We start from the raw sequence: 26,336 nt of genomic DNA on the forward strand, positions 1-26,336 counted from the left end.
GTTCAAATAAAAGGGTTCATTGTTCATTCAGTATTTCTGTAATTGTCATTATTACAAATATATATAAAAATAGGCCGGTATCGGTATCAGCTTTTTTGTGTCCTCCAATAATCGTTATCGCCGTTGAAAAATCATAGTCGGTCGACCTCTATTCTGGAGAGACCTGAAAATAGCTGTGCAGCAAAGAGCTTGTGAAGGTCTGCAGAAAAGAATGGGAGTAAATCCCCAAATACAGGTGTGCCAAGCTTGTAGAGTCATACCCAAGAAGACTTGATGCTGTAATCGTTGCCAAAGGTGCTTCAATAAAGTACTAAGTAAAGGGTCTGAATACTTAAGTAAATGTGGTCATTTATTTGCTAACATTAAAAAAAAACTGTTTTTGCTTTGTCATTATGGGGTATTGTGTGTAGATTGATGAGCGAAAAAATATATTTAATACATTTTAGAATAAAGGCTGTAATGTAACAAAATGTGGAAAAAGATACGGGGTCTGAATACTTTCCGAATGCACTGTATATGTATCACGACTCTATATGTTTTGCGATTCGATACTGTGATTTTATTGTGATTCGATGTTCCAAACACATTGCTCACATGTGTTTGCTGTAGAGAAATGAGAGAGCCATGAGAAAACAAGTTTTAAAAAGATGGAGAACAATACCAGAGTTTTGCCGCAGGTATAGCCGACTAGCGCTAGCTTACGTTAACTATAGTGGTTCCTCAATTAATCGCTGGAGATTATGCAATTTGTGGTTTAGTACGTTATCCTGGTTTACTGCTTCATTGCTCCAGACCACCGCAATGACAGCCTAGGAGCAGTGATGCCTGTTCAGGGGCAGAATGGCAGATTTGTACCTTGTCAGCTCAGGGATTCGAACTTGCAACCTTTCGGTTACTAGTCCAACGCTCTAACCACTAGGCTACCCTGCCGCCCCCTTTACCTCCCTTATCTCACCTCAACGACTCTGTGTCGTTGTATGTGTCGAACTGCTTTGCTTTATCTTGGCCAGGTCGCAATTGTAAATGAGAACTTGTTCTCAACTTGCCTACCTGGTTAAATAAAGGTGAAAAAAATAAATAAATCGAAAGACTATGATCAACATTGTATTGACCCATGCTGAGGCCAGAACCATGGTGGGTAGTTTGTGAAAAGTGGAAGTTTTCCACTCAAGAGAAGAAGACAAAGCCTCACTCCCTAGATTCCCATTCAAACCGCAGAGATTGCAGTTCCTATTTTATAAACTCTATTTTCTTTGTTATAAATCACACAGTAAGATTGTGATGTTAAGTTTGGTAACCACAGACAGCACACCAAAAGGGAAAAACAGAGGTTACAGAGGCCAAGGGCGTTTCAGAAAACAGACAGTCAACAAAACGGTAGCTCCACAGATTCAGATGAGTTACAATAACACTTATATTGATTTTCCACTTAAATAATTACAAACAATCCTTTATACTTTATTTTAAAATCATAAATATATCATATTAAATACTACGCTTAACTGAGACAGATTTACTAAGTGTTTGCACATGAGTGATATAAACCAAATAGAAACTGATAATTGTGACTTCAAGATGTAATTTCAATGAACTGAATGATGAGGATGAAGAAGGTGATTGAATTTAGAATAAGAATAAGAGTATAAGAATTGCTATTCCTCTGTCCTGCACACACACACACACTACTTGGTCAGAAGAAGCTGTAACTGGACTGTAGAATATTACTTACTAAAACTGTTCTTACACGAAGGTTTTTATTCTAAGAGAAATGAACATTTTCAAATATATTCCATGATATCCTTAAGATATATGTGATGACTGAATATAAGCAGCAAGTGCTGTCTGCTAAATAATCAAGTTGATGGCGCAGTCATATAGCCTCTGCACCTACATAAAGCTGAGTGACTCACTCATTCATGGCTTTGGAACAAAATAAATAAGTACCAACACTCTTTCTGATAGTCTTTAATAAAGAAATGTTTTGACTGTCCGCCTCATGACCTTAAACAAAGTTAGAGCACTGATTATGCTTTCGGGTCCCAAGACGCACCATTTTGCTTCCCTCAATCACCCACACGCAATTTAAACATTTGGATAATAAAGCATTTATTATTATTATTAACCCTGCATTATAATTATATAAAAGCCATAATTATATCACACGCCATATTTGCCCTAACAAAAAAACGACATGAAAAGCGCACATTTGTAAATCCCAAACACTAAAAGTAATTGGAAATGCAGACTCAAAAGATTTGTGACATTTGTGACATTGTGGTTACAATAAACAATGTCAACAAGATGCTGTGTTTTTATTCATGAATAGTGTGTCTCAGAAGTTTCTGTCCATGACTGACACAACCCGAAAAAGCATTAAAGACAGAGTACTCAAGGTCACCGAGAAAGTCTGGACATGGCCTGCTCTCCCTTATGAAAGGAATTAGGCACTTTCCCATGTTCACTTCTCAGACTGCACAGTAGCCTAATAAACATATGCATTTTTTATCGAATGCAATAACATATCTACCACGGTGTGTTTTTGGTTGATGGCCAATATTATAAACAGCCAAATCTATTTGTGAATTCAATCGCTTTATTGTTGAATTATTTAAGGCTTCTTTCTCTTCTCTGTGATGGAGTTATTTTAAGAATAAAGTCGGCTAATGAAGGCAAACAATTGTTGCTTACTGGAACACCCAAAGTCATCCAATTGCTACAATTTGAAGCAATAACCTACCCGCGTGTGGTCAACTATTTCAGCACTGTTTCGCACTGCTCTGAGACAAGCAAGACTACTTAATAAACATATACATTTTAAAACATTATTTAAAAAAAATATCTAAATCAATAATATATTTGTACTACTGTAAATGTTGCAGTCAGTCAGAGTTGAGTCCTATTGTAAAGTGTAGCCTAAAGGCCAAATTGGGCAAACTTGCAATGTATTTGATGTTTACGCACTCTAAAACCAGATTTGCCCCAAACAAAAAAAGGCATTAACCCCTACAAATGTATTCATTTATTGTTAGCCCTGCATTATAATTGAATAAAAGCCCCTTAGATATTAATTTAGAATCCTCTACATTTTATTTGATCTACTACTGTAATTTATTGATCTGCCAGCATTTTCATTTAGAGATTCCGGGAAAACTCTGATGTTTCCTTTTATGTGTCCAACCAATTATTATTGAATTATTCACCATGGCAACCAACAAAATGTATTTCTTAGTTAGGTTGGCTTGTTTGCAGAATTCACAGCCTGCTTCGCTTGTGAAAAACAAAATGCCTCCAGCTGTCCTTCACTTAAATAATATAATCAGTGGTTATAGAGGGTGCAACTGGTCAGCACCTTAGGAGTAAATGTCAGTTGGCTTTTCATAGCCGAGCATTCAGAGGTCAAGACGGTGTGTGTGAGAGAGAGAGCGAGAGAGAGGATCGAAACACACACACATTAACGCGTGTAAATTATTTAAGAGAGCCGATCTGTTATCCAACGATTAGTTTAATAGCGCGGCTACTGTAGGTGTGAAAATCCGCCCAACTTAAGTACTATAGAGTTTTACACAGTATCTGTTCATGAACATCTTTATGCTTTCGTTAATAAAATAACGATAAAGAAGACTTTCAAAACGCAGATGTTTATTTCAACTACTGTACAGTACATCTCAGCTACATTTTAGTTGCACTTCCCCCCCAGCTCCACAACCACGGGTATATTTTCCTAACGGAAACCCTGGGGGTTTCGTTTTTTTCTTGGAATAGAAACACCATAAAATGAATCTAATTAATTAAGCTACATTTCTTCAAATCAATCCCATATACTATGTTCTTACAAAAAAAAGGTTCTCTAGTACAACCCATATCAAAAACTGTCAAATGCTTCTCAAAGATGCCCCCTGGTGGTCAAACTAGGACTAACTAGCATTAATGGCAACAATGGCTGACACTTAAATAAAGAATTATGCAGCAGCCTGCAAGGTGTGCTGCAGTATGATGCAACTTTTAAAGGAAGAACCACAGTACCTAGCAATTTATATATAAAATCAGCAAAAATAATATCTCTACTCAACTGTATCGATTTTTGCCCCCCATCCCTACCCTACACCTAAGACTTTAGAGCAGCCCAAGTCCCATAGTCAGACAGTGGAACAGACAACAAACTGCATTTCCCAGAATGCACAACATCATTACCTTGTGCTCTGCAGGCAGCAGAGTGAACTCCGTAGTGCTGATATTGACAGAGAGGGGGCTGATGTTGAACCTGGAGAAACAGGTGAGAGAGTAAGTGGCCAAACAGTGAGACGCCTCATCAATAACACCTACAAGGGACGCTCAGAACTAACTGGTACGAATCGGCAATGTTAAAGGGGCAGTTCTGTCTAAAATCAACTATTGTTTGTGTGAACTGTCCCTTTAAGGAGTGGGAAACTAAAGCGAAGGAATTTGTTACAATAGTCTGAAGTGACTTTCCATTCCATTCAACTGCGCTGATCTCAAAACGCATAGGATGGGTGAAAGCAATATGGTCCAGTTGTTTCACTTCAGTGCAGATGAAGGAAAGGAGACGAGGACAGGAAGCCACAATAAACTATTGAAACGCACCCAAGGGAATGCATCTCCTGTGCAACTAATGGTGAGGGAAGGTGTTCTTGGGTTTGTACCATTTGGTGAGGAGGTCAAGGGCTTCCAGGGGGGCCGGGTACAGGGAGAGGGCTCTGATTTCCACATAGACCACAGAGGAGGAGGGGTTTTTCAGAGTCAGCAGCTTAACCTGGGGGAAAAGTTCAAAATATGTATTGTGCATTGACATTTGGTTTCCATGGCTCACAGCTGACATATAACATAACAAGACATTGCATTACACAGACAGCGTAATGGAAAAGCATACTGATGTTAAAAGTGCAGATTGTAGAGCTACATTTTTTGTATTTTATTACAAATATCAGAAGTCTTCAAACTACTGCAGGTGAATTGCTGACTTTGTGTACCACAGAGCTATTCAACTATTAGTGTGTGATAAAAACATGTTTGGGTTACCTTGCTTTCATTGACAGGGACAGCACCAAAGTCTAGAGGGGACGAGGTCTCCGCTGGTAGTCTGGGCCACCTTCAGCGAACAGAAGAAAATAGGAACTGTAAGTGTATTGTGTGTGGCCCAACCTGATATGTGTTAGAGTGTTTAGATAATGTATAAGTGACTGAGTGAAGTGAAAAATGGTGTATGTGTGTGGCCCACCCACCCTCATACGTGTGTGTATGTGTAGGAGTGACTAGACATAGAGTAAAGGAGTGAAGTGAACAATCGTGTGTCTCACCTGCAGGGCAGCTGGTCTTTGCGGATTTGCCAGCGAGCGCAGAGCTCCGAGGCCAGTCTGCTGTCCAGCATCCAGGAGGAGGAGTCTGGGAGGAGAGAGCGCTGCCACTGGACACGACCTGGAAACACCCATACAACACAGCCTGAGTGGACCACACACCCGCACACATATCAGTCAAACACAGCAGAGACCAATATCTCATGCATGCACGCCACAAGTGAGTGTGCACGTCTCACCTGATTCTGACAGTCTGAGAGGACATGGTCGGGCATACTCCCCCTCCGCTTCAAACACAACATTACCCTGCTGGAGAGGGAACACACAAACACACTCTCAGTTATTTTTGGCTGGAAGAATGTCATATCAATATAATGTCGTTCGACTGTGTCAGCTTGAAGAGAGAGATTCCCTCTACAGAGTGGAGTGGATGTGCAGGAAGAGTATTCTAATAAAAGTGTATCTATCAAGACACACACACACACACACACACACACACACACACACACACACACACACACACAGAGCTTTTGGAAAGACCCCTCGACTTTTTCCACATTTTGTTACGGAGCCTTATTCTAAAATGTATTTAATTGTTTTTTCCCCCTCAAACTACACATAATACTGCATAATAAAGAAAAACAGGTTTTTAGAAATGTTTGCAAATGTATCATTGTTTTAATAATGAAATATCACATTTACATAAGTATTCAGACCCTTTACTCAGTACTTTCTTGAAGCACCTTTGGCAGCGATTACAGCCTTGAATTTTCTTGGGTATGACGCTACAAGCAGAAGCGTCCCTGCACAGCTATTTTCAGGTCAAAGATGTTCGATCGGGTTCAAGACCGGGCTCTGGCTGGGCCACTCAAGGACATTTAGAGACTTGTCCCGAAGATTATCCTGCGTCGTCTTGGCTGTGTGCTTAGGGTCGTTGTCCTGTTGGAAGGTGAACCTTCACCCCAGTCTGAGGTCCTGAGCGCTCTGGAGCAGGTTTTCATCAAGGAACTCTGCACTTTGTTCCGTTCATCTTCCCCTCAATCCTGACTAGTCTCCCAGTCCCTGCCGCTGAAAAACATACCCACAGCATGATGCTGCCACCACCATTTCTCCAGACGTGACGCTTGGCATTGAGGCCAAAGAGTTCAATCTTGGTTTCATCAGACCAGGGAATCTTGTTTCTCGTGGTCTGAGACTCCTTTAGGTGTCTTTGTGCAAACTCCAAGAGGAGTGGCTTCAGTCTGGCCACTCTACCATAAAAGGCCTGATTGGTAGAGTGCTGCAGAGATGGTTGTCCTTCTGGAAGGTTCTCCCATCTTCAGAGGAACTGGAGCTCTGTCAGAGTGACCATCGGGGGTTCTTGGTCACCTCCCTGACCAAGGCCCTTCGCCCCCGATTACTCAGTTTGGCCGGGCGGCCAGCTCTAGGAAGAGTCTTGTTGGTTCAAAACTTCTTCCAATTAAGAATGATGGAGGCCACTGTATTCTTGGGGACATCTTGGTACCTGTCCCCAGATCTGTGCCTCGACACAATCCTTTCTCGGAGCTCTACAGACAATTCCTTCGACTCCATGGATTGGTTTTTGCTTTGACATGCACTTTCAACTGTGGGACCTTACATAGACAGGTGTGGGCCTTTCCAAATCATGTCCAATGGATTGAATTTACCACAGGTGGACTCCAATCAAGTTGTAGAAACATCTCAATTTTAGAATAAGGCTGTAACGTAACAACATTTGGAAAAAGTGAAGGGGTCTGAATACTCGACGAATGCACTGTATACACATACAGTGGGGCAAAAAAGTATTTAGTCAGCCACCAATTGTGCAAGTTCTCCCACTTAAAAAGATGAGAGAGGCCTGTAATTTTCATCATAGGTACACTTCAACTATGACAGACAAAATGAGAAAAGAAATCCAGAAAATCACATTGTAGGATTTTTAATGAATTTATTTGCAAATTATGGTGGAAAATAACTATTTGGTCAAATAACAAAAGTTTCTCAATACTTTGTTATATACCCTTTGTTGGCAATGACAGACGAGCTTCAATGCCATACAACACTCCTTCCGTGGCCTCCAACTGCTCTTAAACGCTAGTAAAACCAAATGCATGCTTTTCAACCGTTCGCTGCCTGCACCCGCATGCCCGACTACCATCACCACCCCTGGATGGTTCCGATCTAGAATATGTGGACATCTATAAGTACCTAGGTGTCTGGCTAGACTGTAAACTCTCCTTCCAGACTCATATCAAACATCTCCAATCTAAAATCAAATCTAGAGTCGGCTTTCTATTCCGCAACAAAGCCTCCTTCTCTCACGCCGCCAAACTTACCCTAGTAAAACTGACTATCCTACCGATCCTCGACTTCGGCGATGTCATCTACAAAATAGCTTCCAATACTCTACTCAGCAAACTGGATGCAGTTTATCACAGTGCCATCTGTTTTGTTACTAAAGCACCTTATACCATCCACCACTGCGACCTGTATGCTCTAGTCGGCTGGCCCTCGCTACATATTCGTCGCCAGACCCACTGGCTCCAGGTCATCTACAAGTCCATGCTAGGTAAAGCTCCGCCTTATCTCAGTTCACTGGTCACGATGGCAACAGCCACCCGTAGCACGCGCTCCAGCAGGTATATCTCACTGATCATCCATAAAGCCAACACCTCATTTGGCCGCCTTTCTCTGCTGCCTGTGACTGGAACGAATTGCAAAAATCGCTGAAGTTGGAGACTTTTATCTCCCTCACCAACTTTAAACATCTGCTATCTGAGCAGCTAACCGAACGCTGCAGCTGTACATAGTCTATCGGTAAATAGCCCACCCAATTTTACCTACCTCATCCCCATACTGTTTATATTAATTTACTTTTCTGCTCTTTGGCACACCAATATCTCTACCTGTACATGACCATCTGATCATTTATCACTCCAGTGTTAATCTGCAAAATTGTAATTATTCGCCTACCCCCTCGTGCCTTTTGCACACAATGTATATAGACTATTTTTTTTCTACTGTGTTATTGACTTGTTGTTAATTGTTTACTCCATGTGTAACTCTGTGTTGTCTGTTCACACTGCTATGCGTTTATCTTGGCCAGGTCGCAGTTGCAAATGAGAACAAATGTTTTCTGTAAGTCTTCACAAGGTTTTCACACACTGTTGCTGGTATTTTGGCCCATTCCTCCATGCAGATCTCCTCTAGAGCAGTGATGTTTTGGGGCTGTTGCTGGGCAACACGGACTTTCAACTCCCTCCAAAGATTTTCTATGGGGTTGAGATCTGGAGATGTTTCATCTTCAATGCACTTGCTGATGGAAGAAGGTTTTCACTCAAAATCTCACGATACATGGCCCCATTCATTCTATCCTTTACACAGATCAGTCGTCCTGGTCCCTTTGCAGAAAAACAGCCCCAAAGCATGATGTTTCCACCCCCATGCTTCACAGTAGGTATGGTGTTCTTTGGATGCAACTCAGCATTCTTTGTCCTCCAAACACGACGAGTTGAGTTTTTACCAAAAAGTTATATTTTGGTTTCTTTTGACCATATGACATTCTCCAAATCTTCTTCTGGATCATCCAAATGCTCTCTCGCAAACTTCAGACGGGCCTGGACATGTACTGGCTTAAGCAGGGGGACACGTCTGGCACTGCCGTATTTGAGTCCCTGGCGGCGTAGTGTGTTACTGATGGTAGGCTTTGTTACTTTGGTCCCAGCTCTCTGCAGGTCATTCACTAGGTCCCCCCGTGTGGTTCTGGGATTTTTGCTCACCGTTCTTGTGATCATTTTGACCCCATGGGGTGAGATCTTGCGTGGAGCCCCAGATCGAGGGAGATTATCAGTGGTCTTGTATGTCTTCCATTTCCTAATAATTGCTCCCACAGTTGATTTCTTCAAACCAACCTGCTTACCTATTGCAGATTCAGTCTTCCCAGCCTGGTGCAGGTCTACAATTTTGTTTCTGGTGTCTTTGACAGCTCTTTGGTCTTGGCCATAGTGGAGTTTGGAGTGTGACTGTTTGAGGTTGTGGACAGGTGTCTTTTATACTGATAACAAGTTCAAACAGGTGCCATTAATACAGGTAACGAGTGGAGAACAGAGGAGCCTCTTAAAGAAGAAGTTACAGGTCTGTGAGAGCCAGAAATCTTGCTTGTTTGTAGGTGGCCAAATACTTATTTTCCACCATAATTTGCAAATAAATGAATTATAAATCCGACAATGTGATTTTCTGGATTTTTTTTCCTCATTTTGTCTGTCATAGTTGAAGTGTACCTATGATGAGAATTACAGGCCTCTCTCATCTTTTTAAGTGGGAGAACTTGCACAATTGGTGGCTGACTAAATATTTTTTTGCCCCACTGTATGTATACACATATATATAAACACACACTGTACTGTACTATATCAGAACAAAGGTGTGAGTGAGCAGATGTTAAACATTAGTATAGAGATCAGAACAATGTACAGTAATAGTGTAAAGTGTGGTTATTCAGGACTGTAGTAGTATGTAATAGACAATTGTCTATGGCAGTGTTTCTCAGCCCGGGGCCTATATCCACAAGGCATCTCAGCGTATGAGTGCTGATCTAGGATCTGTCCATATAATCTTGTTCATTATGACCTAAAGGGCCAAACTGATCCTAGATCTTACTCTTTGTGGGCACGGCCCTGGTCCTGGAGTCCCAAAGAGGTGCACATTTTTGTTTTTGGCCTAGCACTACCCACCTGATTACACGAATGAACTCATCATCAATCTTTTGATTAATGGAATCAGGCATGCAGTGCTAGGGCAAAAACGTGCACACCTTTCTTAAGAAATGCTAGTCTATCGAGTATGGAGGAGTGTGTATGCACAGTCATTTGGAGTGTTACCTTGGCCACTGTGGAGTGTACATAATGTGTATGCAGACTGGCGTCATTGGTAGTATTACCTTGGCCAGGGTGGCGTGTACATAATGTGTATGGAGACTGGCGTCGTTGGTAGTATTACCTTGGCCAGTGTGGAGTGTACATAATGTGTATGCAGACTGGCGTCATTGGTAGTATTACCTTGGCTAGGGTGGAGTGAAAGTGGAGGGGTAGTTTCAGGGCCAGACACAAACCAGTGGTCAGAGAGAGGGTGGAGAGTAGGTTTAGGGGCAGGCTCCTGTTGAGGAGCTGCAGGGAGAGGATCCGCCAGCAGCCACCCTGGGGCACTGACACTGCCCCACTGAAGTTGACCACCTTGACACACGGGGGACAGACGGTCAGCACGCACATACCGATAGCAGGACATTCAACTGTAACTACACAGATCTCGTTCTCTCATATTTTAACTAGAGACTTATGGGAAACCAGGCCTGTGAAATGTTGAGAGGCCGGGTTGTGCGCCTGTACCAATCTGTATTGAAAAAAACAAGGCAAACTACTTTTGCACATAGTTTTCGGGCTGAACTTTAACATTTCTATCGAGTTGACCTCCTGGTCGACTTCATTGCAATCTCAACGGAATTCATGGAACCACATTTGTATGATGTAGCTATCTTCTGAGATGCTCAGCGCAACTACAAAAATAGACCACCCCCCCTACCTTGAGTAAGCCCTGGGACTCCGGGGAGAGGATGGCATCCTGGACGGTGAGGGGGAAGTGGAGGGTGTTGGTCAGCCACAGGTCCACGTGGTCTGCACCTTTCTGCCTCTGTCTCACCTGGAAGAGATTAGACAGCTCCAACCCCCTAGAGAGAGGAGGGACAACCATTGACATGTGGTCTATAAGAGTGAGAGGCACTCTGTCTCTTAAATTGTGTTGATAACATAACACACATTCACTACATTTTCTAGTGATTTTTTGTGATCTGGATTTGATACTTTGTAAATACAAACTGAAAACAGAACATAAAACACCTTGAGGGCAGAAAATACAATTGAAATCTCCATTTGAGCAGAGTATCTGTATGGTCTTACCTGTGTGTGCTGTGGAAGCCAGGGAAAGTGTTCACTGTGTGATTCCCCAGGACCAGTAGGCTAATATGACTGGAGCATCTTCTACCCTGACCTGGCAGAGACCCTGCTGAACACAGTCATAACATTGGATTTTTAAGGAGGAGGTTCCTCTCAGTAGATAGCAGTTACGTTCCAGGACAGTTGTATTTTTCATAGTGATAGCAGCTAAATACATATCTAGAGTGGCATAAATATAACATGTGCCTTCAGAAAGTATTCATACCTCTTGACTTATTACATAGTGTTACAGCCAAAATGTATTAAATATGTTTTTGTTTTTAGAGATCTTTGCAAATGTACTGAAAATGAAATACAGAAATCTCTTTTACATAAGTATTCAGACCGACGAGTCAATACTTCGTATACGGACGAACAAAATGTAAAATGGAGCCGGAGAAGAAGGCTGACATTCTACGCGTTCCCAACCGATTGTGTTTTTTGTTTGGTAATGTGCGTTGTTTGTAACCTTTTTTTTTTTTAAACTTATTTTGTACTTATTTTGCTGGTACCATCTTTTATGACCGAAAATAACTTCTGGACATTAGGACTGAGATTACTCACCACGGACTGGCAGAATCCTTTTCTTCCCTTTAACGAGTCTGACGAGCCCAACGCAAATGATATACTGCTTTCTCGGGAACAGACCCAGATCGCCGTGATTTGCGTGAAGAGGAGGCAGAGAAAAAGGGCCAGAGGGCAGGCTGCCTGCTGAGAATTTGTTGGCGATTGAATAAACCCTCACTTCCTTCTATTCTGCTAGCAAACGTGCAATCTTTGGAGAATAAAATTGATGACCTATGCAGAAGATTAAATTACCAACAGGACATTCAAAACTGTATAATCTTACATTTCACGGAGTCGTGGCTGAACGACAACACTATCAACATACTGGTTATACGCAGTACCGGCAGGATAGAACAGCGGCATCTGGTAAGACAAGGGGTGGTGGACTGTGTATTTTTGTAAATAACAGCTGGTGCACGATATCTAAGGAAGTCTCGACCTATTGCTCACCTGAGGTAGAGTATCTCATGATAAGCTGTAGACCACACTATCTACCTACAGAGTTTATCTGTATTTTTTGTAGCTGTTTACATACCACCACAGACTGAGGCTGGCACTAAGACAGCATTGAATGCTGTATTCCATATTCCGCCATAAGCAAACAAGAAAAAGCTCACCCAGAGGCAGCGCTCTTAGTAGCCGGGAAAATTTAACGCAGGGAAACTTAGATCCATTTTACCAAATTTCTATCAGCTTGTTAAAAGTGCAACCAGAGGGAAAAATACTCTGGACTACCTTTACTCCACACACAGAGACGCATACAAAGCTCTCCCTTGCCCTCCATGGCAAATCTGACCAGTGACAAGATCAATAAAAAAAGTGGATGAAGCAGATGCTAAGCTACAGGACTGTTTTGCTAGCACAGACTGGAACATGTTCTCGGATTCTTCTCATGGCATTGAGGAGTACACCACATCTGTCATTGGCCTCATCAATAAGTGCATCGATGACGTCGTCCCCACAGTGATTGTATGTACATACCCCAAACGGAAGCCATGGATTTACAGGCAACATCCGCACTGAGCTAAATACTAGAGCTTGCGCTTTCAAGGAGCAGGATTCTAACCTGGAAGCTTATAAGAAATCCCGCTATGCCCTCTGATGAACCATCATTCAGGCAAAGCGTCAATAGAGGACCAAGATCAGCTGCACCATCGAGAGCATGGTTGCATCACTGCCTGGTATGGCAACTCCTCCGCCTCTGACCGCAAGGCACTACAGAGGGTAGTGCGAACAGCCCAGTACATCACTGTGGCCAAGCTTCCTGCCACCCAGGACCTTTATACCAGGCGGTGTCAGAGGAAGGCCCTAAAAATTGTCAAAGACTCCAACCACCCTAGTCATAGACTGTTCTCTCTGCTACCGCACAACAAGTGGTACCGGAGCACCAAGTCTAGGTCCAAGAGGCTTCAAAACAGCTTCTACCCCCAAGCTATAAGACTCCTGAACACCTAATCAAATGGCTACCCAGACTATTTGCACCCCCCTTTACACCTCTGCTACTCTCTGTTGTTATCATCTATGCATAGTTACTTTAATAACTCTACCTACATGTACAAATTACCTCAACTAATCGGTGCCCCCGCACATTGACTCTGTACCGGTACCTGCTTGTATATAGTCTTGCTATTGTTATTTTACTGCTGCTCTTTAATTACTTGTTACTTTTATTTTATATTCTTATCCATATTTTTTTTTAAACTGCATTGTTGGTTAAGGGCTCGTAAGTAAGCATTTCACTGTAAGGTCTACTACACCTGTTGTATTCGGCGCATGTGAATAATACAATTTTATTTAATTACAGCTTTGAGTCGTCTTGGGTATGTCTGTATCAGCTTTACATATCTGGATTCTGGGATTTTCTCCCATTCTTCCATGCAGCTTTTCTGAAGATTGGGAATGGAGGTGAACAGCAATCTTCAAGGCTTTCCACAGATATGCAATGTGATTCAAGTCTGGGCTTTGGCTGGGTCACTGAAGGACTTTCACATTCTTGTTCTGAAGCCATTCCAGCATTGCTTTGGCTGTATGCTTGGGGTCATTGTCCTGTTGGAACGTACATCTTCGCCCCCAGTCCAAGGTCATTTGCACTATGAAGCAGGTTCTCATTCAGGATTTGCCTGTATTTGGCTCCATTCATTGTTCCCCCTATCCTTATCAGTCTCCCATTCCCTGCCGCTGAGATAAGCATCCCCTTAGCATGATGCTGCCACCACCATGATTCACGGTAGTGATGGTGTTAGACGAGTGATGAGCTGTGCCTGGTTTTATCCAGACATAGCGCTTTGCATCCAGGCCAAACAGTTCCCTTTTTGTCATCAGACCACAGAATCTTTTGCCTTCTTTTCAGTATTTCACGTGACTTTTTGCAAACTCCAGGCATGCTGTCATGTGCCGTTTTCTCAGGAGTGGCTTCCGTCTGGCAACTCTTCCAGAAAGCCTAGATTAGTGAAGTGCTGTAAAGACTGTTGTCCTTCTGGCATATTCTCCCATCTCAGCCAAGGAACTCTGTAGTTCATTCGGTTCTTGGTCACCAAGGTCCTTCTTGCCCGGTTGCTCACATGGCCAGCTGTAGGCAGAGTCTGGGTAGTTCCATATTTTTTCAGTGGATGGAGGCACACTCTAGAAATTATTTTATGTCCTTCTCCAGATATACACCTAATCACAATTCTCTCTGAGATCTATGGACGGTTCCTTGGACTTCATTGTATAGTTTCTGCTCTGGCATGCACTGTCAACTAGGTTTGGGTGATATCCAGATTGTCATACCAACCTTGTGCCATACCTGGATATTCAGTAATACCGGCACTGAACACAGGTTAGCAATGCTAACAAGTACATGTAAAATCCCATAGAGAATGCTAACTAAATGCTAATTAGTGCATAGCGAACATTTTATACATGATATCTAGCTGGCAAACATTTAGTTGTGAATTCCATACTGTAACTAGATGACCTAGCGCGTGCTGCACAACAGTGAGTGACTGAGGACTATCGGTAAGCTTCATAATAAAAGATCTTGTGACAGGTGAAATGGAAAATGCGATCTCCTAACATATTGCACAAGTTGACTGCAGGTATTTACATAAAAAGTAGCTACAAATATTCAAATGAATAAAAAAACTTGAAAGAACTATTTAACGGTATTGAAAAATCATTCTGTGGCCATTTCCAAATACCCAGCTATATGGTATACAAAACTACTGTCAACTGTGAGATCTTATATAGACAGGAGCGTTTCTTTCTAAATCATTTCCAAACAATTGAATTGGCCACAGGTGCTCCAATCATGTTGAAGTGACATCTCAGGGATGATAAAATAACATTGGATGCACCGGAGCTCAATTTGGAGCGTCATAGCACATTTGTGTGAACATTTATGCAAATGAGATTTTTCAGTATTCTTTTTTTTGTACATTTCTAAAAACCTGTTTTCACTTTCTCATTATGGGGAATTTGGTGTAGATGGGTAAGGGAAAAATCTATTTAATCCATTTTGAATTTAGGCTGTAACAACAAAATGTGGAATAAGTCAAGGGGTATGAATACTTTCTGAAGGCACTGTAGACAGACACACACACACACACACACATATACAGTTTTAGTCTTGGATACTGATTGCCTGTGTGATGCAAAATAACTCGTTTACTGTTCTAATTATGTTAGTAACCAGTTTATAATAGCAGTAAGGCACCTCTGGGTTTGTGGTACATGGCCAATATACCACAGCTAAGGGCTGTGTCCAGGCACTCCACGTTGCGTCGTACATAAGAACAGCCCTTATAGCCATGGCATTTTGGCCATATACAGGACAGTGTCTTCAGAAAGTATTCGCACCCCTCACCTTTTTCCACATTTTGTTGTATTACAGCCACAATTTAAAATGGATTAAATGGAGATTTATTGACACTGACCAACATACAATACCCCATAACGTCAAAGTGGAATTATGTTTTTTTGCCATTTTTACACATGAATAAAAAATTATATTGTCTTGACTCAATAAGTATTCAATACCTTTGTTATGGCATGCCCAAATCAAGTTCGGGAGTAAATATTTGCTTAACAAGTCACATAATAAGTTGCATTGACTCAATCTGTGTGCAATAATAGTTTAACATGATTTTTGAATGACTACCTCATCTTTGTACCCCCCAACTACAATTATCCCTCAGTCGAGCAGTAAATTTCAAACACAGATTCAACCACAAAGCCCAGGGATGTTTTCCAATGTCTCTCAAAGAAGATAACCTATTGGTAAAGGGGTAAAACATATATATATTTTTAAGCAGACATTGAATATCCCTTTGACCATGGCTAAATTATTCATTACACTTTGGATGGTGTATCAATACACCCAGTCACTACAAAGATACAGGCGTCCTTCCGAACTCAGTTGCAGGAGAGAAAGGAAACCACTCAGGCACAGTGGAGGTGTCATAACACCAATAAAACCTAGCGGTCAATCAGGGAAATGGTTCCAATCGTTTCTTCCGCCATTCATATTTCCCATAGGGGATTTTAGAAACACTTAACATAAGGGCTGTGTTTCATGTCGGCCTACCCTGGTGAGATGTTTTCATAACCATCTAAATCTCTCTCAGGGTAGGCCTACATGAAACTCAGTCCTTATTTTAAGTGTAATTTGATGATGACATATCAAGAGCAGTTCGCAAGTTCCTTTACTTTTAAGACATCAACATTATTACCACAAATGGCAAATAGACCCAGTATTCCTCTACTTTGCCATTTAAATGTACCTCTGCAGGCTAGAGTAGCCACTTGTGTGAAGTTTGTCGCTGATGTTCTCAGCAGGACAGGGCTGAACTCCAGAGCGCTGTCCACTTTGGATAACAACTGCATTTCCTAAGAAAAAAATATCAAAACTGCTGTTAGATACAATATAAACTCCTGCATGGGTAATACTGAATACATATTAAATAGACTCCATTTGAGTACTATGTATGAGTTTGCACAGAAACTTACCTTCACATAAAGTTTCTTTCCTCCTGAATTCAACATACAAATTCCAATGTTTAACTCCCCTGTAGGATACAATTAAAACATAATAGGTTAATGACATGTTATCAACATAAATGACAGGATCGAATAAATACTGTATTGCTGTCCAACAAAACACTGAAAATTGCACTTCTCTCTGCCGCCAGTAAGTGTCACTATGCACATAAAATGGATACATCCACATTGACAGTCAATAACAAAGCAATCTTCAGGGCTACTTGACATGATTGAGAGCTCATCCTTTTAGGTACTGTGACTGTATTCCATGCACATAATCTAAGAACGTAATGCTGATGCTCTATGATGCCCATTTCAAGGTAGAAGGTAAATGCCCCATCTATCCCATTCATGCATGCCAACCCCATCAGTTGTACAGAAGACAAAAATTGACTGTGACAATTAACGTAAAATTAGATCTAATGTTACTCACTAGGTAAAAGCGGTGCTACTTTGGTATGACCTGCACAGTAGCATTAAGTGAAAGGAGGTGATTACATTTACAATATGCTGCGATCATAAAAACGGAGTGCTCTAGCCTACAGCAGCATTGCAGCAGTTTGGTGGATGAAAGTGCTGAGTTGACACATTGGGGCTGATTTCCTTGGCTCTGGCAATTCCTTTCAACCTCAGGTTTCTCTGCAAGTGAGACTGTGGATGAACAGTGCCTGTGCTACGGTTCACGCTTCATGACCAACCCGTTCACTAGGGGTCACTAAGTTCACTGTTTCACAGAAATAAAATGTTCTATCTAATGTCAAATAATGCATGTTTTCTTTCACACATGAAAAGGTTGACTTTACAGCCATAGTGCAACTTAATCTAGGTCCGGGAAACAGACCCTAGTGTAAGTCTACTATTACAATGTAAATGGAGAAAGCCAGGAAAACATCCCTTAGTTGTTTATGATGTAGAGTCAGTGGACAGAAGAACAAGGAAAGAACATCTAATGTCCAAACTGTAAACAAATCTGCATCCCAAATGGCACCCAATTACCTATATAGTGCACTACTTTTGACCAGAGCCCTATGAGTCCTAGTAAAAAGTAGTGGACTATGTAGGGAATTGGGTGCCATTTGGGACAAAACCAATGTTAATCTACCATCAATCTATAGGCTACATGCCTGGTGTGATTGTGATCTTTGAGCAGGGAGATGTAGTATATTCTACACAATATAGTCTAGTCCTGATTAAGGAGCGCTAATGGCCCTGTGTATGTAATATGGGGTATGATGGTGATGAGGATACCTATGGGCTGATCTAAGATCAGTTTTGCTGTTTCCCCTTTAATGGTTAAGATGAGAATTTGGGGAAGGACATGTTTGATTCTACAACTAGCTTGGCTCCCGAGTAGCGCAGGTAGCCTAGTGGTTAGAGTGTTGGGCCAGTAACCGAAAGGTTGCTGGATCGAATCCCCAAGCTGACATGGTAAAAATCAGTCGTTTTGCACCTGAGCAAGGCAGTTAACCCACTGTTCCCTGGGCGCCAAAAACGTGGATATCGATTATGGCAGCCCCCCGCACGCACCTCTCTGATTCAGAGGGGTTGGGTTAAATGCGGAAAACACATTTCAGTTGAATGCATTCAGTTGTACAGCTGACTAGGTGTCACTGCATCTCAGTGCTTGAGGCGTCACTATAGACACTATGGTTCGAATCCAGGCTGTATCACAACCGGCTGTGATTGGGAGTCCCATAGGGCGGCTCACAATTGGCCCAGCGACGTCCGGGTTTGGCCAGTGTAGGCCATCATTAGAAATACAAATTTGTTTTTAACTGACTTGCCTAGTTAAATAAAGGTTCAATACAATACAAAAAATATGCTCAATGGTAAGTGGTAAGGCTCCCAAATCTTAATCAGTGTTTCTCTCCGATTTTTCTTTAGGCGGGGTGCAGAGGTCCCTAAACCAGCAGAACACCAACATTCTCTATTGAAACCTACCAACATCCTAAAATATTTGAAGTTAATCCTATAGCTCTCATGCCTTACCCCACCTCCACCCCCAAAGACTAGTCCCCTAGCCCTCGACACCCACCGTTGGCGGAGCAGAAGCCCGTCGCTGGGGCAACCAACAGGACCAGGATGTGCTCGATGACGTAGGGCTTGAGCTTGTCCATGTCAGCAGGACGTTCTGTGTGTTCCGACAGCCTGATCTGGAGGTTGAGTCCCTGCTCCACCCTGGCCGTGTTGTCCTCAACACTCTGGAAGCACGACCCCTGGGGATACGGCAGGAAAGGCATACCAGTTATGCAGAGGGAGCAAGGAGGGAGAAAGGGGGAGGGGGTTGGTTGAATAGAGCAAAGAGAGAATGAAGAGGCATGTAGAAGGTGCGATCAGTGGAATGTGGATAGAGATTGGGGGGCAAGAAAGGGGGACAGGGTGAGAGACAAATGAGTCAAATTGTGTAAGAAAAGGAAAAGAGGAAGCGATGAAGAGTGGGAGAATACTAAGAGTGTGGGTGCATGCTTGTGTACACACACACACACACACACACACACACACACACACACACATAGCCAGCTAAAGGTAAAATTATGGGCATCAACCTGCTTCTCTCCAGTCCCTCTGTACTGTACCTAACCCACAAACCCTGCCTTAAGCTGACAAGGTCAGCATCTGAGGTGTGCAAAGCTCAGCGCAAACCAGGCCTTGTCATCTTAGGAGGAGGAGTGACTCAGGCCTGGACTTAAGAAACAGACAGCTCGCTATCCCTGGCTAGACCCCACAGGGCCTCGGCCTAAAATAACAAACACCAAGCCCCTGTGGATACAACAGATACACACACTTCCTGAAGAAGCCATATTAGTACTTATCCCCCCTGACCATAGAAGTTGGCTATACTTCACAAACAGATCTGGGACCAGGCTATACCATACTAGTTGTATTCACAAGTCATTATGAACAAACAAACAAAACAAAGTTGGGTTAGGTTTGGGAGATAGAGTGGTGGGTGGGGCTTGCACCATGGCGGTGATTGCGCCCCCTGTGTTTAGGGAAGCTCCCGGCCAATTAACGGTCTCGTGAGAAAGCAATTATGCGCCTAGAAAGTGGTCTCACTGTCCTTGGGGCTTCTTGAGGAACCAGACTGCAGTCAGATATCACAACACTGCAGCTCATGTTGATAATAGTTGAAAAAAAGAATTAAATAAATAGTAAATGGCCATAAGTGCTATGAAAAGTTATTCTTACAGTTAACATGGAATAAGGACTTTGTCATTTAAATGTTTTGCCCTTTAAAACGCAAATAGGTTGTCTCGAAAATATAAAGTGGTCATACACATGCATATCTGTTTAGTTTGGCATTGTTTATATTTTTATCTCGTGTACATTTTTTAAACTAATGTAAAGTATATTTTGGTCTGTTAAAAATGATAAACAATTTACATATTGACGAAATTATAGTGAAAAGGGGGCGGTTTAAAAAAGTGATGAGATGCCCAGTACCTGCGGCTGGCTGTATATGCTCTTTGGTAAACTGCACTCCAGCAGAAGCCCCAGGATAGTGATGTTGGAAGAATCTTCCTGGAAGAGCAAAAACAGAGAACAAAGATCCAATGGCAGAAACATACAATCCAGAGGTTGATAAGTCAGCCTTCATTCCAATGCTCTTTGATGAGACAAATAGCTTGAAAAATCATGTTGATTAGACTAAACAAATTAAAAACTGTTGAATTAATCCAGATTAAATATCAAAATTACATCCACCACTCTTTTAGATGAAAGTCTAACAGGATTTATAAATACCATTATAGCACTGATACTGCACTTGTGAAGGTGGTAAATGACCTTTTAATGGCCTCAGTCCTCGTGCTCCTAGACCTTAGTGCTGCTTTTGATACCATCGATCACCACAATCTTTTGGAGAGATTGGAAACCCAAATTGGTCTACAAGGACAAGTTCTGGCCTGGTTTAGATATTATCTGTCAGAAAGCTATCAGTTTGTCTATGTGAATGGTTTGTCCTCCGACAAATCAACTGTAAATGTCAGTGTTCCTCAAGGTTCCATTTTAGGACCACTATTGTTTTCACTATATATTTTACCTCTTGGGCATGTCATTCGAAAACGTAATGTTAACTTTCACTGCTATGCGGATAACACACAGCTATACATTTCAATGAAACATGGTGAAGCCCCAAAATTGCCCTCGCTAGAAGCCTGTGTTTCAGACATAAGGAAATGGATGGCTGCAAACGTTCTACTTTTAAACTCGGACAAAACAGAGATGCTTGATCTAGGTACCAAGAAACAAAGAGATCTTCTGTTGAATCTGACAATTAATCTTGATGGTTGTACAGTCGTCTCAAATAAAACTGGGAAGGACCTCGGCGTTACTCTGGATCCTGATCTCATTTTTGACAAACATATTAAGACTGTTTCAAGGACAGCTTTTTTCCCATCTACGTAACATTGCAAAAAATCAGAAACTTTCTGTCCAAAAACGATGCAGAAAAATGTATCCATGCTTTTGTTACTTCTAGGTTAGACTACTGCAATTCTCTACTTTCCGGCTACCCGGATAAAGCACTACATAAACTTCAGTTAGTTCTAAATACGGCTGCTCGAATCTTGACTAGAACCAAAAAATGTGATCATATTACTCCAGTGCTAGCCTCCCTACACTGGCTTCTTGTCAAGGCAATGGCTGATTTCAATGTTTTACAGCTAACCTACAAAGCATTACATGGGCTTGCTCCTACCCATCTTTCCGATTTGGTCCTGCCGTACATACCTACACATGCACTATGGTCACAAGACGCAGGCCGCCTAATTGTCCCTAGAATTTCTAAGCAAACAGATAGAGGCAGGGCTTTCTCCTATAGAGCTCCATTTTTATGGAATGGTCTGCCTACCCATGTGAGAGACGCAGACTCGGTCTCAACCTTTAAGTCTTTACTGAAGACTCATCTCTTCAGTGCGTCATATAATTGAGTGTAGTCTGGCCCAGGAGTGTGAAGGTGAACGGAAAGGCTCTGGAGCAACGAACCGCCCTTGCTGTCTCTGCCTGGCCGGTTCCCCTCTCTCCACTGGGATTCTCTGCCTCTAAACCTATTACAGGGGCTGAGTCACTGGCTTACTGGTGCTCTTCCATGCCGTCCCTAGGAGGGGTGCGTCACATGAGTGGGTTGAGTTACTGACGTGATTTTCCTGTCTGGGTTGGCGCCCCCCCTTGGGTTGTGCCGTGGCGGAGATCTTTGTGGGCTATACTAGGCCTTGTCTCAGGATGGTAAATTGGTGGTTGAAGATATTCCTCTAGTGGTGTGGGGACTGTGCTTTGGCAAAGTGGGTGGGGTATATCCTGCCTGTTTGGCCCTGTCCAGGGGTATCATCGGATGGGGCAACAGTGTCTCCTGACCCCTCCTGTCTCAGCCTCCAGTATTTATGCTGCAGTAGTTTGTGTCGGGGGGCTAGGTTCAGTAGTATCTGGAGTACTTCTCCTGTCTTATCCGGTGTCCTGTGTGAATTTAAGTATTCTCTCTCTCTCTGAGGACCTGAGCCCTAGGACCATGCCTCAGGACTACCTGGCATGATGACTCCTTGATGACTCCATGATGACTCCTTGCAGTCCACCTGGCCGTGCTGCTGCTCCAGTTTCAACTGTTCTGCCTGCGGCTATGGAACCCTGACCTGTTCACCGGACGTGCTACCTGTCCCAGACCTGCTGTTTTCAACTCTCTAGAGACAGCAGGAGCGGTAGAGATACTCTTAATGATCGGCAATGAAAAGCCAACTGACATTTACTCCGGAGGTGCTGACTTGTTGCACTTCAACAACTACTGTGATTATTATTATTTGACCATGCTGGTCATTTCTGAACATTTGAACATCTTGGCCATGTTCTGTTATAATCTCCACCCGGCAGAGCCAGAAGAGGACTGGCAACCCCTCATAGCCTGGTTCCTCTCTAGGTTTCTTCCTAGGTTTTGGTCTTTCTAGGGAGTTTTTCCTAGCCACCGCGCTTCTACACCTGCATTGCTTGCTGTTTGGGGTTTTAGGCTGGGTTTCTGTACAGCACTTTGAGATATCAGCTGATGTAAGAAGGGCTATATAAATAAATTTGATTTGACTAGTGAAGAAATAAATACAGGCATGTGTAGCATAATTAACAAACTAATTATGTGAGGTTATATTAAGCAAAACATTGGTAACATACAATTGAAGTCAGAAGTTTACATACACCTCAGCCAAATACATTTAATCTCAGTTTTTCACAATTCCTGACATTTAATCCTAGTAAAAGTTCACTGTTTTAGGTCAGTTAGGATCACCACTTTATTTTAAGAATGTGAAATGTCAGGATAATATTAGAGAGAATGACTTATTTCAGCTTTTATTTCATTTTTCACATTCCCAGTAGATCAGAAGTTTACAAACACTCAATTAGTTTTTAGTAGCATGATGATGGCCACTCCAATACCTTGACGTTGTTGTCCTTAAGCCATTTTGCCACAACTTTGGAAGTATGCTTGGGGTCATTGTCCATTTGGAAAATTCATTTGCGACAAAGCTTTAACTTTCTGACTGATGTCTTGAGATGTTGCTTCAATATATCCACGTAATTTTCCAACCTCATGATGCCATTTATTTTATGAAGTGCACTAGTCCCTCCTGCAGCAAAGCACCCCCACAACATGATGCTGCCACCCCCGTGCTTCATGGTTGGGATGGTGTTCTTCGGCTTGCAAGCCTCCCCATTTTTCCAAACATAACGATGGTCATTATGGCCAAACAGTAATGGCCAATCAGACCAGAGGACATTTCTCCAAAAAGTATGATCTTTGTCCCCATGTGCACTTGCAAACCGTAATATTTTTCCTCCAGCATCTTCACAAGGTCGCTGCTGTTGTTCTGGGATTCATTTGCACTTTTTGCAACAAAGTACGTTCATCTCTAGGAGACACGTCTCCTTCCTGAGCGGTATGACTTCTGCGTGGTCCCATGGTGTTTGTACAGTTGAACGTGGTACCTTCAGGTGTTTGGAAATTGCTCCCAAGGGTGAACCAGACTTGTGGAGTTCTACAAAAAAAACATTTCTGAGGTCTTGACTAATTTCTTTTGATTTTCCCATGATGTCAAGCAAAGAGGCACTGAGTTTGAAATACATCCACAGGTACACCTCTAATTGACTAGCCTATCAGAAACTTCTAAATTCATGACATCATTTTCTGGAATTTTCCAAGCTGTTTAAAGGTACAGTCAACTTAGTGTATGTAAACTTCTGACCCACTGGAATTGGGATACAGTGAATTATAAGTGAAATAATCTGTCTGTAAACCATTGTCGGAAAAATGACTTGTGTCATGCACAAAGTAGATGTCCTAACCGACTTGCCAAATCTATAGTTTGTTAAGAAGAAATTTGTGGAGTGGTTGAAAAACAAGTTGTAATGACGCCAACCAAAGTGTATGTAAACTTCCGACTTCAACTGTACATGAACAGCATATTTGCCATCTCAGTCATTGAACCCTTTTACCTTTGTGGTTCTGGACAGGGTTGTTCTTTGTGAACTGTTGATGTAAAAAGGGTTTTATAAATTCAAAACTGATTAATTGATTTATTAACATGACCTGTAGGTTATCCCAACTACAAGGCAGATCTCTTTTACACTATTACAACACAAGTATTCACCAGTCAATACCTTAGACTTCGGTAACAGTATTTATATATGACAGTGTATTTGGATTGGTGCATAGTGCATTATTTAATATCAAAAGTGGTGGTGAGCTCAAAGCTACACACAGTGAAATAACAGTTACCTCATCCAACGACTTGGTCAGAAAGAGGGGGGGGGGAGATGGAGACAAAAAGAGAGCGAGAGAGACAATTTCAACCTCTCCACTAAAGAGAGCCACAGAGAGAAAGAAAGAGAAAGAAAGAGAAATAAAGTGACAGAGAGTAAAGAAATAAAGAGAAGGGGGAACTAAATTTGAATCTGTCTGCTCAAGCTCGGTCTATATTTAAACCTGTTTATGTGTTCAGCAGCTCAACAGGCCATGTTACAGAGACACAAACCACAAACACCATACAGGAACGACTTTACTCTCACAACACCTGTCTAATAATAACGAAACCTCTCATAAAAGTATATCCAGATCAGTGAATAAACAATGGTTGTGTCCCAGATGGCACCCTATTCCATTTATAGTGCACTTCTTCACCAAAACCCTATTTTCTATATAGTGCACTGGTCAAAAGTTGTGCACTATATAGGCAATAGGGTGCCATTTATTTAAAACGCAGCCCATATGTTGTCTTGTAAAACTTTAGTTTCGCACGCCATATAGTGCCTTCAGTGCTGTAACAGAAGAAGTGTGTTCAAAATAAGTGGTTGAGTATATAAGTAAACCATACTGTGAAATAACAACGACCATCTTGCCCCCCAACAAAAAAAAAAACTAGAAGCCAGTCTGAGTGATTGTGGGGTTGACATTTTGAAACTGCCACCCGCTTCCTGTTGCCGTGGGTAACATTCCTCCGAAAGAAGCCTCGTGCCGCTTTCACTCCTTCCCTTGATGTTTTTAAAAGTGGGTGAGAGTATGTGTGTGATGTGACTATTTGCATGCTCCTTGTGTGTATGTGTGTTTGTTTAGACACAAGTGTGTGATTCTGTATACACAAATATGAAAGTGATTGATCATGTGTGTGCATGCATCGACAGTGTCTGCGTGCATGAATGTGTATATACCTTGTGTACGTACGTACGCATCTCATGTAAATGTGTGTTTATGCCTCTGGTTTGTTCGTTTGTGTGTGTGTGTGTGTGTGTGTGTGTGTGTGTGTGTGTGTGTGTGTGTGTGTGTGTGTGTGTGTCTTTATGTGTTGGGTTATCTCTGTGTCAGGACTGGCAAATAGGGGAAGTCAGCTGCTGATGGCTATCAGATGTCAGACACAATACAACAACCGGTGTATGTTGTGGTAAATGTTTTTTTGTAGGTATGATGTGAGCCTGGAATGCTCATTGTGGAGCTAGAGTTAGAGCATGAACATAGACAGGGCTCTAACTCCTCTAGCTCCTCAATGAGATAGGGTGCAGGCCCGGCAGCAGGCCGTTAGCCAGCCTGCCAGTTTCGTGGAGTCTGCCACTAGCATAGCACAGTCTGTGTAGTCAGCTCAGCTATCTCCATTGAGGCCGTGTCTGTGCCTCAATCTAGGTTGGGCAAAACTAAACATGGCGGTGTTCGTCTTAACAATCTCACTGGAATAAAGACCTCCATTCCTGTCATTATTGAAAGAGATTGTGATATCTCACATCTCAAAATAGGGCTACTTACAGTGCCTTACAAAAGTATTCATCCCCCTTGGCGTTTTTCCTATTTTGTTGCATTACAACCTGTAATTTAAATTGATTTTGGGGGGGATTACATGTAATGGACATACACAAAAAAGTCAAAATTGGTGAAGTGAGAAAAAAAAAAAAGTGTTCATTTCTTTTTAAAGCAAACTGAAAAAAA

The 26,336-nt window shown here is 42.1% G+C and overlaps 1 protein-coding gene across 11 annotated transcripts in view; it reads right to left on the reverse strand.

The window, feature by feature from the left end:
* Positions 1 to 26,336, reverse strand: part of LOC112261429 (transmembrane protein 131-like) — a 99,055-nt gene that overhangs the window by 19,982 nt on the left and 52,737 nt on the right. For 9 of the 11 annotated variants that reach the window (XM_024436736.2, XM_024436738.2, XM_024436734.2 and 6 more), the window contains 12 exons: positions 20,330 to 20,407; positions 18,921 to 19,101; positions 16,853 to 16,911; positions 16,627 to 16,732; positions 11,264 to 11,369; positions 10,890 to 11,034; positions 10,370 to 10,543; positions 5,552 to 5,621; positions 5,316 to 5,433; positions 5,038 to 5,107; positions 4,662 to 4,771; positions 4,192 to 4,261 (listed from right to left, as the gene is read on the reverse strand). In XM_024436736.2, the coding sequence (XP_024292504.2) occupies positions 4,192 to 4,261; positions 4,662 to 4,771; positions 5,038 to 5,107; positions 5,316 to 5,433; positions 5,552 to 5,621; positions 10,370 to 10,543; positions 10,890 to 11,034; positions 11,264 to 11,369; positions 16,627 to 16,732; positions 16,853 to 16,911; positions 18,921 to 19,101; positions 20,330 to 20,407 (1,287 nt within the window). The remainder of the gene's footprint in view (positions 1 to 4,191; positions 4,262 to 4,661; positions 4,772 to 5,037; positions 5,108 to 5,315; positions 5,434 to 5,551; positions 5,622 to 10,369; positions 10,544 to 10,889; positions 11,035 to 11,263; positions 11,370 to 16,626; positions 16,733 to 16,852; positions 16,912 to 18,920; positions 19,102 to 20,329; positions 20,408 to 26,336) is intronic. The other 2 variants (XM_024436735.2, XM_024436733.2) reach the window with 2 other exon arrangements.

The sequence above is a fragment of the Oncorhynchus tshawytscha genome, linkage group LG11 (assembly GCF_018296145.1).
Source record: "Oncorhynchus tshawytscha isolate Ot180627B linkage group LG11, Otsh_v2.0, whole genome shotgun sequence".
NCBI lineage: Eukaryota > Metazoa > Chordata > Actinopteri > Salmoniformes > Salmonidae > Oncorhynchus > Oncorhynchus tshawytscha.